We start from the raw sequence: 12,500 nt of genomic DNA, 5'->3' as shown, positions 1-12,500 counted from the left end.
ATGGAGAAGACCTCATGTCTATTCACCCCTCAGACTGGGGTGGGGGTGGGGGTCCTGTGGAATCAGCCTGAGACATTCCCAGTGTCCTTGATGGTAGAATTAAAAGTGGCCACTGGCAAAGAAGAACAAGCCATTTAGAGAAAAAGCCTCAGAGCCATCTAGTAAGTTCCAGGCCAGGTCCTGCTAAGTGGCTGCACCTGCCTCCACGAAGGGCCATAGGTCTTGCTTCTGGCCCAGTCCCAGCCTCAGCATGTGTGCCAGCAGGGGTCAGATGGAGCCGTGCTGCCTTGGGCAGGTCTCTGAAGTTGGCAGGATTGACATTTGTCAAACACACTGAGCTAGTTGTCAAGCAAATCAGCAAAATACTAGTCTTCTGAGTTCCAACTCACTCTGAGTTGGCATCAAAGTACTGCAAAGGATGAAAAGGACGTTAAGAAATGCACAAAACCCTGTGAGGTACCAGCAGGCCATTTGTGCTTCTCTGAATTTGAACGTTTCGATGCTTCAGAAACCCAGGGAGAGGTACTGCGTTTCAGGCTTTGGTCAAAGGCCGCCAAGCTGCAGCTGCTCCTCTCCAGGCCAAGAAGTATCCTAGAGCCATGAGCCTCTCTTCCTAGGGAACACTCAAGATGTTGCTTGGTGAAGGGAGAAACTCACCCAGGAGTTAGTGCTTTGAACAAAGAAATGAAGAAAAAGGGAGTTAGTCACATTGGGGTTTTCTTTGCAGTAGGCATTTTTTTTTAATTGTGGCAAAAAATAAATCACACTTACTATCAATCATTTTTAAGTGTACAGTTCAGTGGTATCAAATACACTCATATTGTTTTGCAACCATCACCACCATCCTCTCCAGAACTCTATTCATTTTGCAAAACTGAAACTGTGTCCCCATTAAACACTAACTCCCCAGTCCCCCTCCCCCAGCCCCTGGGAGCCACCATTCTATTTTCTGTCTCTATGAACTTGACTACTCTAACTACCTCGTGTTAGCAGAATCATATAGTATTTCGTCTTTTCATGACTGGCTTCACTTAGCATTCACATAGCATAATGTCCTCAAGTTTCATCCATGTTGTAGCATGTGTCAGAATCTCCTTCCTTTGTAAGTCTGAATAACATTCCATTGTAAATATATACCACATTATGTTTCTTTATTCATCCATCAGTGGACACTTGGGTTGCTTCTACCTTCTGGCTGTTGTGAATAGTGTAGTTGGCACTTTTCACAGCCCTCAGCTCACCCCAGGGGACGGCAGTGACTTCTGCAGAAGGAATGGACAACCCCAGAGTGACCACAGAGGTGGTCTGGAGACCCAGGGAGGGGGGTGTCTCCTTCTCTCCTGTCCTGTTTCTCTCTCTTGCTCTCTCCAAGCAACTCCTTGCCAGTCTCCATCAATTTTGCTCAAGCACATCTGCATCTAATCATTTTTTCCCTCTTCTATTTTCCTTGTCTGCAAAGGGGCTGAAATCTGCTCATGACCCCCTTAGACTGGCCTGGATTCCTGGGCACCTTAAAAGGCCACAGTTCCCTGCGCTACCAGAGGACCCAGTATCACAAAGATCTGTGGCTGAGGATATGTCTCTGAAGGCCACAGGCCAAGAGAGGACAGAAGGCCCAGGTAGGTGTGTCTGGAACCTGATAGGTTTGCCCTCCACAGAGCCTGGGTCCTGCCTGTCTCAGCAGAGGCCCCCCCAACATCCTTAACTAAAGCCTAGGTTTCCTTCCTTCCTTTGCCAAATACCACTTCCTCTTCCTGAAATAAAAGGGCTCCTCAAGCTACATCTATTGCCCCATAGACCAATGTGTCAGCTCTTACAAAACAGATGATTTCCTGAGTGGAGTGAACAAATGAAATGTGAGGGTGAGACACCTCGATTCAGTGACATCCTGGGAATGGAATGCTATGTCTGAGACTGGCTCAGTGTCGAGTGTGGGGAAGGAGGGAGCGAGGCAGGGGTTGGTTATGCAGGGCTTGGAGGCCAAGGCATAAGGGATTTGGAATTGATTATCTGCTGGGAAACCACTGGAAGACCCTGATTGAGGAGTGTATGATCCAGCTGCTGTGTAGAGAATGGGGTGTGTGTTGGAGGGTGCGGGGTCGGGTGTCAGGAGGCAGCTGGAGTCTCCCAGCTGAGAGAGCTCCTGCTCTTCCATCCAAATCTGCCCACCTCTTTTATGTTCCCCTTCTCTGTTGCTTAAGCCTGGAACTTGTGGATCACCCTTGACATCTACCTGGAAGTGTTCCCGGACACACCCCCTCCTGTGGCCCTGGCTAGGTCCAGGTCCCACGGGGGGACACTCCCCTGGCTTCTGTACTTTGCATATCCTGTCGCAATCTCAACCTGTTTTTGTGCAATTATTTGATCGTGGCAGCGAGTCTTCAGTGTGCCTCATAATCATCTGGGGAGCCGCCTGAACCCCACTTCAGGCAGTACTGGAGAATCTGCATGTTACATGGTTTGAAACTCTCGTAAGAAAGGGAATTCAAGGTCGGAATCCACGACGAGACTCCTACCTCCAGGAGGGCGAGAGAATTGGAATGAATGAATAAGGCCAGTTTGCTGGTGGGCGTTGGCTCTCGAGTTTTGGTGTAGCCAAGTCAAGCATGCAAGTCTCCCTTTTGCTTTTTAGCTATTTGGCCTGCGTTGGTTGGAACAGACTGACTTCCAGCGTTCTGGACGGGTGGCCCAGGTCTTAGAAAGGATCCCAGAGGTATTAACTGCTTCTGCCTGGGCGCCGCCTTTTCACACCCTCTGCTGTGGATTGGAACATCTGCCCGTTTCTGGGACGCACAAACTGAGGCCCAGCTGGTGGACAAGTGCCCAGGGCGACCCAGCACTCACTGCCCGTCGCCCTTGACAACGCGACACAAGGTCGCAGAGGTCCCGCCTCCAGGCCCGACTGTCCTCTCGCGGGCCGACCGCGCCCGCGCCACGGAAGCCCGGCCCACTCGCCCGCGCAGGCAGCGGACCGGGCAGCCGGGCGCGCACTGTGACGTCACCGCGCCGCGCCCGGCGAAGGCCCCGCCCCGGCCCCGGCCCCGCCGCGCGTGGCTGCTCTGGGCGCTGAGGAGAACCGGCATGGCGCGGGAGCTGCGGGCTCTGCTGCTGTGGGGCCGCTGCTTGCGGGCGCCGGCGTTGGCGGCCGCCCGGGGAGGTGAGGGCGGCCGGGCAGGGCGGGTGGAAAGCGGGCAGGGATGGGGACGCGCGGAGCTCCCCAGAGTCCCGAGCCGATTTTCTCCTCCGTGGGAGGCGCTGTGTGGGAGATTCTGTGAGACTGATGTGCCCAGCGCGCGGCGAGCGGCGAACGCTGAGCGCTCTGTGCGTCTTGATGTCACCTGGCTCGACCCGGGGCTGGGCTGCCGGGGTTTTCCCGTAGGTGACGGGGTTGAGTCCGGGCCCACGTGACTGCAGCAAAGGCTTCTCCCCGACCAGCTCCTGGGGCCGGGTTGAAGTAGAGAGGCCGCGGGCTCCTCGCTGCTGGAGCCGAAGGCAGTTTCGAGGAGTTGAAATCGAAGGGTGTGTGTGCGCTGGGAACGGACCCCACCAGGATGATGACTTCAGTCCCTTAGTTGCGCTTTTATTCCTCTCCTCCCCCAAGTTGATTTATACACGGATAATGCATAAGCCACTTGGTCACTCGTTCATTCGACACAAACTTGAGTGCCCACTCGGCCTGGCACGGCACGCGGCAGCGAACCGAGCAGAGACCCGGCACCTGGGCCCTCATGCAGCCCGTGGACTCTGGGTTATTGACCGCCGTGTCCTCAGGGCCTGGAATCGGTAGGTGCTCAAATAAATGTTGAAAGAAAAGAATGACCGCAATCTCTGCTTTCTCACTCCCCACTGGGAAGTAACCACGGGTGAACATGTTGATGTTCCTTCCAGGCTCTGCACAGTTAGACACATACGTAAATAGACCTGCCTAACTATTTTTACGTAAAAAGGCCTAAACCGTATATACATTGTGCAGCAGTTTGTTGTTGTTGTTGTTTAAGCTCCAGCATGGCTTACACAGCTTTTCTTGTCAGTATGGACCGGTTCCATACTGTTTACAGTGGCTGCGTAGTGTCCTGTGTTATGGATGTATCATTTCCTTAACATTATCCTATTGAGGGAGTGGTAAAGATTATTTCTGTTCTTTTGGTCGTGACAATGCTGCCTAGAATGTATCAGTGTTTAATCTTTGTGTACAGGTATGGCATTTCTTTCGAATTACAGAATTAAGAGTTTTAAAATTGATGGTTCGTAGTCTTGCGTATTTGAAATGTTTGCTGATACTGCCAAATTGTTCAAAAAGGTTTTATCAATTTATATTCCCCTTAGCAGGGAATGAGACTACCTGTATCAAGGCATCTTCTCCAACACTGGATAATAGATCTTTTTGAAACCGGTGGTTTGTAAACTGTATCTTGTTTAACTCTCATTTGCATGGATACTGATAAGAATGTTTTCATTTATTTAATAACTGTATATCTTCTGTGAATTTCCTCTTCATATCATTTACACTTTTTTCTGTTACCTGAATTTTAAATTTTGGTGTCGTCTCTGTTTTTGTTTTGTTTTTGTGTGTGTGTGTGGGTAATTAGGTTTATTTATTTTTAAAGGAGGTACTGGGGATTGAACCCAGGACCTCATGAATGCTAAGCATGTGCTCTATCACTTGAGCTATACCCTCCTCCCCTACAATGATTTTTTTAAATAATGTGTATTAACAGATAAGACAACTGTAGGTTTTATTACTGTTACTTGTATCCAACGTCTTCCTTCCTTTTTGGATTTATTTCCTGTTTTACCGGAGTATACCGTTGTGTTAGTTTTGCAGAAAAAGTCAGTTGGTTGTAAATTTTCTAAGCCCCACCATGTGTAAAAAGATTTTTATTTTGTGCCCATACTTGTGGAGTCATTTGGCTGGGTATTTTATTGCATTCCAGGTTGAAGTAATTTTCCTTCAAAGAGTGATACTGCTCTGTGGTTTCTTCTAGCATCTTTGCAGGTGAGCAGTCATACCAATTTGATTCTTGTGTGTTTTTTGTAGCTGACTTGTTTTTTCCCCCTTCTCTAGAGGTTAAGATTCTTTTCTCTTTTTTTGTTTTTTTTCATGTTCTAAGATGTTCTGTTCATGTGTGTTTGTAATTCATTCTTTGTACCATGTGGGGTCATTTCCATTGTGAAGATACATTGGTTTCCTGCCAAGTTTTGTTCTGGTTCTTTCTCTCTTTCCCTTTATAATCTGTATCCTCTCCTTCTGCAGTTTGTCACGGTGGTTCAAGTAGTCATTTCTTGAATCTGAGATACTAAACCTGTTCTCGAAAGCTCTCTGTATTGCAGATGCCTTTGACATTGTCACCTGTGTGTATAAGGGTGAAGGTACGGTTGTTTGGATGGATTGAGTGACAGGTGAATCTAGCCAAGAATATGTCTTATGCATTGGGGGGAAGAGAATGTGGTTGTAGTAGAATTCACCTATATAGGAAATTCAGAATTCTCCTGTATTTTTTTTTTTCTCTTTTCCTGGGAAGGTATTGTCCAGTTTTCAGCCTTGGCTTCACATCCAGGACTCCGACCTCAGGTCACCATCATCCTAGTGCTTCTTGCACTTAGAATATCTCTGTGGGATAGAGTCTCTGACTGCGGACGTTTTATTTTTCACTTTTGCTCATTACTTAGTTTATTCAGCAAATATATTTAGAAGGCCCTCTGGAACTTCCAAGGTGGTATGACCCTGCCGTTGGGTCATAGGTTAGTGGGAACATATGGCTGCCAGGCAGTATGCTGGGCCACGTTGGAGGCATATGTGGTGTATCAGAGAATAGAAACATGTGGTTGACTGTTTTTCAAGTTTCACAGAAGAGAGGATATTTGGGCCAAGTCTTGAAAACATTAGGTGCAGGGTAAGAGGGTGCTTTTGAATAATTTGGTTTGACAAGAAACTAGGAGTATAGGGGAGTGAGGGTGAATGAGGCTGAAAATTATGTCCTTTCTCTTCTGTTAGATATAAACTTGTGGGTTGGGACCACATCGTTCTGTAATCAGGATAGTCAGAGTGCTGGGCCTGGGCCAGTGTTTGGAGAAGCCAGCTGCAGTCTCTCTGAGGACCACAACCACATGCACCTGACTTCATGTGCCCTCAGGACCTGGTGGCAGATTACAGATGTCAGAGACAGATAATATCTCTTCTTGAAGCTTGAGTTGACTGGTAGTTGGGGACAAACAGTATTTCAACCACCAAGTAATCCCTTCCCTTGGTAAAATTTAGTTATTCATTATGGGGAGTATGGATATCAGAACTTGAATAATCTGGAAAACATAATGTTGCAAATAAAAATATAAACTGCCATCAAATCTTTCCACCAGAGATCCAGCGAGTATCAGAAGTTGCTGATTTGCTGGTAGACAAATAAGAAAGCTACCTACCTTCCAAAGAAGAGATATGACCCTGAAAAATCAACGACAGACTCGGTCTCCAGAAGCAAATGTGACTGTGTTGTAAGGCAGGTGGGGTGTTGGGTTGGTCATTTTGCGTGGCTGGGTGACAGCAGTGACCACAACAGCTCTGAGCCGTGTTTCCTAATTACCCTGGATGCTCTTATTCTCACAGTTGGCATCGCAAGAACGAGATCGTGAGGCAGCCGCTGTAGGCCTGGTTGGTGCTTGAATTAACATCTTCTGCCTTTTCTGTTCTCTGTAAGCTAGAGGCTTTGCTGGAATTTTCTGCCTTGGAAGGGAGAGTTGTTAGGGGTGGGGAATCCACTCCAAGCACCAGAAAGGTCACAGGAGTGAGCTTTCTCTGTCGTAGGGCCAAGAAGCATTGCAGGTTTGTTTCATTCTCCAGAATGAGCCCCACCTGAACCCTGTCCTACTGCAGACTCCCATTTAGTACTTTCATCATTTTGTTGATTTATTTTGCTTCCTCCCTCTACTCTCACGGGGGTGGTGGTGGGGCATGCTATTTAATTTCTGCCCTCACACCTCTTGTACAAGAATTCAGGAAAATTTCTGGTGTTGCCAGGCTGTTCTTTCCAGGATGGAGGGAAGTAGCACTTGCCAGTCAGATTTCACTCTCTCGTTAAAGCAGCTATTCGTGTTGCTAATGTAACATGGCAATAAAGGTTTTGATGGTTAACTGCTTAGACGCTGAGTGTCAGTGCCAACTACATAAACCACGGTGCTGGGACTTAGGGCCAGCATCAGAGAAGCACATGGACAGTGGAGGGATGTGTGGCCAGCTGTCCAGGAGGCACCAGGTGGCCCTTTGGCAGTGGGACACTTGGTTAGGATGAGGGGCCTGAGTTATCTGAGCTGTCTGCCAAAGATCAGACCAACCCAAGTGTAATAGGTTAGCAAAGACCTTATTAGTTACTGGCTGAGTATTTGATCAGAACTAAGACAAAAGGAAGATCCCCAAGTGTTTTGCTCCCCCTGGGCAAGAACAGAGGGAATGCAGCTTGAAGAGGAGGGAAGTCAGGTTGATGAGTAAACACTGAAGGAAAACTAACAGTTCTCGTTCCCTAGATGTGAAATACCAGGTCGTAACAGAACAGAGGAGGGTATTACTGAGGCCAGTGGTGGTGTTTGCTTGTCTCAAACCAAAATACTGACTCGGGATCAGTGAAACTATATCCGGTTCACCCTCAAGTGAGATGCTTTAAGTTCAAAGCCAGAGGGTGTTCTTGGATTGCATCCTTGATGCCCTCAGTGTAGTCAGCTAAAATTTCTCTTAAACACCGTTCTGCTCAGTGTTGATATAGAACACTTGCCTTTTACTAGGAAGCTGCTGTTTGCTTAGTCCACACAGGGACTTCCCCATAGTTCTAGCTTTTAGTAAAGGTAGATTTCAGGGTGTTTATTTCTGATATGGCTGGTATTTCTGCCAAAGCCACTAGAAATTACAATGGAAGTTGTGGCCTGGAGAACCAGCGTCCACTTGGGGGCGTGACTCCACCTGCTTTTATGCCTGCAGATCAGGTAAGTTGAATGCAAGTGTAGCTGAGTTGTGGCTGTAGTAACTAATTTTGAAGGAATGGCTTGGGTATTTAGCAGCTGTATAACCAAGAGATGTGATTAGAATACTGAAAATTGCGAGATAGCCAAAATGAATACCATGTTTTAAAAGAGCAGGCTGTACAGGAATGTTGTTCAGAACATACAGAAGGGTGCAAGTCTTCCCCAGGGAGCTGGGCAGCGAGGTCCGGCTGTGTGCTGCAGAGGAGGAATGAAGAAGGCGCATGGTCACTGGAGTTTACGCTCGCCGTTCTCCGGCGTTTACAGGGAACAGAGTGCCTGGGGGAATTTTCCATGAAACTGACTTGTGAAGTAGTAAAGCATTTTGTTTTAACCATTATGATTAGAAGTTTTTTCTGGAAGACTTAATCATTAAAAGGAACATAACTGAACCTTCCTTTGATGTTTTCGGGGTCGTTATGAATGTTAGTTTATGGTCTTCTGTTCTAATCCACAGGCCCCTGCAGGACCACTGGGGTGTGACAACTCCTTTGTCTATCAAGTGCCCCACACTGAAACCACATCTTGAGTATTTGTGTTTTTAGCGTCTTTTACTTTACTCCCATTTTAACCTGCCAGGCCTCTGAAGCCGGGGTCCCTCCTCCTCTCCATTTTCATATGATGGTTGGGAAACTAGATCATGAAACTTGCTGGCAAATGTTTTAAAAGAGGAGAATTTTGAGCTTGGACATAAACATTTTTGTATAGCTGAAGCTTGGCATGTCGATTTCATGTCCCATATTTTGACTGTTCAGAGTTGCCCCTCCCTTTTGATTTATTAAGTTTCTTTGTATTCAGAGAGTTGTTTCTTGGAGTGTTGGTACAGCTTAGGACAAAAGGATTAGAACAGGCTGTGAAACACAGTAAGGTTTGAGAAACAGTGAACATGTTCGGCAATGCCAGAGGTAAGAACTTGGGAAATTTTGAGGGACTACAAAGCTTTATTGGATGTAATAGAAAGTGAAGAGCTTTCTGTCTGGAATATTGATATACTTAACACAAATCTTACCTGAAGTGATGGCAGAACTTAAGAAACAAAATGTTTGGAGAAATTTCAGATGTGAATAGCTAACCTGTGGCTCTGGGGGAAGTTGAGAGAGAATGAAGCTCTCGGAGTTGACTTACTGAGAAGCAGAGCATTTCATGCGTACAAGCATAAAACTATGGGGAAATAATTGGAGGTGTTCTGGAAAAAAAGCTAGAGGCTACATTCCAAAGAACTACAGTTTTTCCAGTATCATATTTTCCCTTTGGGGGAGAGAATTAATTCTCCTTTTCATTACAGAATTTTAAACTTTACAAGTAAACTTCTTTAAAAATTTTTTCTACGGTACCTGAAGCTTTGGTTTAGAAATGTTTAGATTGGTATTAGATGAGTGAATTTCAAACTGTTTTTGTCACGTGCTTCCACTAAGAAAAGCATTCATATTGTGACCTGCTATACACGTACATGTACACTGTACAACCGTGTGTGCTTACTTAGCTGAAAGAGTTCTGTAAATGCTTACCCTTACTATGCTATACATTCTCTTACTTTGCATTTGATTTAAAAAAAAATTCTGACTTAACCCACTTAATTGGTTGCATAACCAACAATCTTGACCCGCATGCTGAGAAACACTTTGTGTCACATTGGCTGTATCTTCTGAGAAAATGACCCTGTGTTTAACAGGGGTCTGCTCCAACTCCACCATGATCATGGGAGAAATGCAGGTAGGAGACGGTCCCACCCACTGGTACACTTGCTCCATCGTGTGGCAGCATCACTTCCTTAAACATCTGACGTGCCTGCTGTGGGACCCCCAGGGGACGAGATGGACAGGACTCCTGGCCCTCTGTGGCCCTGAGGTAGACTGGGGTCAGACACAGACAAGTCTGTGCCACATGGCTATGCAATGAGTAGAAACCGAAGCCGGAAGAGGGTCGCGATAGAAGTGGGAACTGAGATGGTTGGGGAAGGCCTCCTGTGCAAGGTGGTGTGTAAGCAAAGCCTGGAAGGAGGTGAAGGGGCCCAGGGAAGGCCATTTCCAGCAGAAGGAGCGTCTGGTGCTGGGGTCTTGAGGCAGAAACAGGCTGGCAGATTGGACGGACTGCAGGGAGGCAGGGGCCGCACTGGGGGGCGCCCTCGAGCCGTCCAGTTAGAATAGTGCCACTTCGTCCTGGTGCCTGACTCCACAGAGATTTGGGTAGTTAGTGAGACTAGGTGTTGAGTTAGAGTTAAAGCTAACTTCCTAGGAGTTTCCTGAGAAAACTTCTTTCTACATTTGTGTTAGTGAGAACATAGTGGTGGTTTCCAGAACAGACTGTTACCAGGAAAAAATCTTCAACCCTGACTCCCAGCTCACTGCCCAGTGGTGCCAGAAAAAGCCCCTGCAGTGACCAATGTGCCACCATCACTCCGGGCACAGGCCATATGCGGTCTGCCCCTTACACGTCTCCCATGCTGTATCCAGATGCACAGAGCTCTGGTGTTCCACGGGGTGTGCCCTTCCTGTATTTAGCCCTCTCCTGATGGACTTCTAGGTTGTTTCCAGGCTTAACTTTTTTAAATCACAAGCAGTCCCACCAACAATTTCTCACACCTTCACCAGTGCTGGCATAACAGTATTTTAAAAATCTTTTGTCAGTCTGGTAATGAAAATGCAATCTTGTTTTAAAGGTATTTCTTTAGTTATGAATATGGCCACGCATCTTTTTCTGTGATTCAGAGCCATTGATGTTTATCATTTTTGTGAATTGCCATTTTTCTTTTGCACCGTTGGCCTTTTTCTTGTCGATCTGTAAGCGATCTTGCTGTATTAAGGGAATTAGCCCTCTGTCATGTGTTTCAGCCTTTTTTTTCCCCTGGTGTGTTTGCCTATTTACTTTAAATTTTTTTCGTATGGTTATTGCTCATTGTTATTATTCATTAAAATTTAGATTTTTAATTGAGATATAAGTGACATCTAACATATTAGTTTCAGTTGTACAACATAATGATTTGATGTTTGTATATACTGTGAAATTATCACCACAATAAGTCTAGTTAGCACCCATCACATCACAGAGTTACAGCTGGTTTTCTTTTAAGGTCTACTTTATTGACTTTAATTTTTATGTGGTCCATAAATTTATGGTTCTTGGGCTATGTGTCTTGTTTAGTTTACTCACTCTTAAACCATTGGGAAAAAAAGATCTCAAGATGATCAGTATCATTAGCCCTTACTTAGGGAAATGCGGACCAAAACCACAATGAGATACCGCATCACACCCACCCAGGTGGCTGTAATAAAAAACACGGACAGTAACACAAGCATTGGCGAGGATGTGGAGAAATTAGAACCTTCGCGCACTGCTGGCAGGAACATTAAATGGGGCAGCACTTTGAAAAGCAGTCTGGCAGCTCCTCAAACGGTTAAACGTAGAATTACCATTTGCCCCGGCAGTTCCGTTCCTAGATTTATACCCAAGAGAATTTAAGACATATCCACACAGAAACATGTATACCAGTATTTATAGCAGCATTATTCATAATAGCCAAAAAGCAAGAACAGCCCAATTGTCCATCAGCTGATGAGTGGATAAACATGTGGTCTATCCATATAATTGATATTATTCAGCCATAAAGAGGAGTGAGGTGTGCTGTGTGCTGCAATGTGGATGAACCTTGAAAACATGTTAAGTGAGAGAAGCCACAGACAAACGACCACATATAGTGTGCTTCTGTTTATGTGAAATGTCCAGAATAGGCAAATCCATAGAGGCAGAAAGTAGTTGCCAGGAGCTGGGGGCAGGGAGAATGAGGAGTGACTACTAATGTGTATGGACTTTCCTTCTGGGGTGATACTGGTCTGGAATTAGATAGTGATGATGATTTTGTAAATATACTAAAAACCATTGACTTGTACACTTTAACTGGATGAATTATAGTTCAATCAAGGTTTGTAAAATCTCTTACAATTTCTTTTAGTACTTTCAGCTTTTATTTTCACTTTATAGTCCATCTTGAATTTGTTTTAATAAGTGAGAGAGGAAATTAATTTTAATACTGTGGCTTTCAATTCATGTGCTTTAATATTTTATAATAGTATTTCCTCATGTTTTTCAAAAATTTCTAGGCTATTTATGCACTTTTATTTTTCCATATGAATTTTAGAATTAGATTGAATAGTAAAAAAAAAAGTCCTATTTGAATTTTCAATAGGATCATGTTAAAAATATAGACTAATTTAGATAATGGACACCTTTAAATATTTACTCTAACTATTCAAGGACATTTCCCCAAGCTTTTTATATCCCTTTGTAAATGTGTTTTATGTCCCTACTAAATTTTTAAATTTTTCTTGTAATTGGGTAATTTTTGTCTATAGTTTTATAAATAGGTTATTTTGTAAATGGGTTATGGATACACATAGCACAATTCAAAGGATACGAGGTGTGTGCAGTGAAAAGCACATCTCTTCACCTGCTACCCTCAGCCACCAGTTCCCTTCCTGGTGGCAGCCCCCGAAGCCCGT

General features: G+C 45.3%; 1 protein-coding gene across 2 annotated transcripts in view; it reads left to right on the top strand.

The window, feature by feature from the left end:
• The first annotated feature begins 3,029 nt into the window (after positions 1 to 3,029).
• The window catches only part of TRAP1 (TNF receptor associated protein 1), a 48,561-nt gene continuing 39,090 nt past the window's right edge, over positions 3,030 to 12,500 (top strand). The window contains exon 1 of one of the 2 annotated variants that reach the window (XM_031447620.2): positions 3,030 to 3,157. In XM_031447620.2, the coding sequence (XP_031303480.1) occupies positions 3,082 to 3,157 (76 nt within the window). In that variant the 5' untranslated portion in view covers positions 3,030 to 3,081. Of the gene's footprint in view, positions 3,158 to 3,713; positions 3,784 to 12,500 lie in introns of those variants that run through there. The other variant, XM_064478397.1, reaches the window with a different exon arrangement.

The sequence above is a fragment of the Camelus dromedarius genome, chromosome 24 (genome assembly GCF_036321535.1).
Source record: "Camelus dromedarius isolate mCamDro1 chromosome 24, mCamDro1.pat, whole genome shotgun sequence".
Lineage (NCBI taxonomy): Eukaryota > Metazoa > Chordata > Mammalia > Artiodactyla > Camelidae > Camelus > Camelus dromedarius.
The sequence above is the reverse complement of the archived record's forward strand: the minus strand, read 5'-3'. Positions and strand labels throughout refer to the sequence as shown.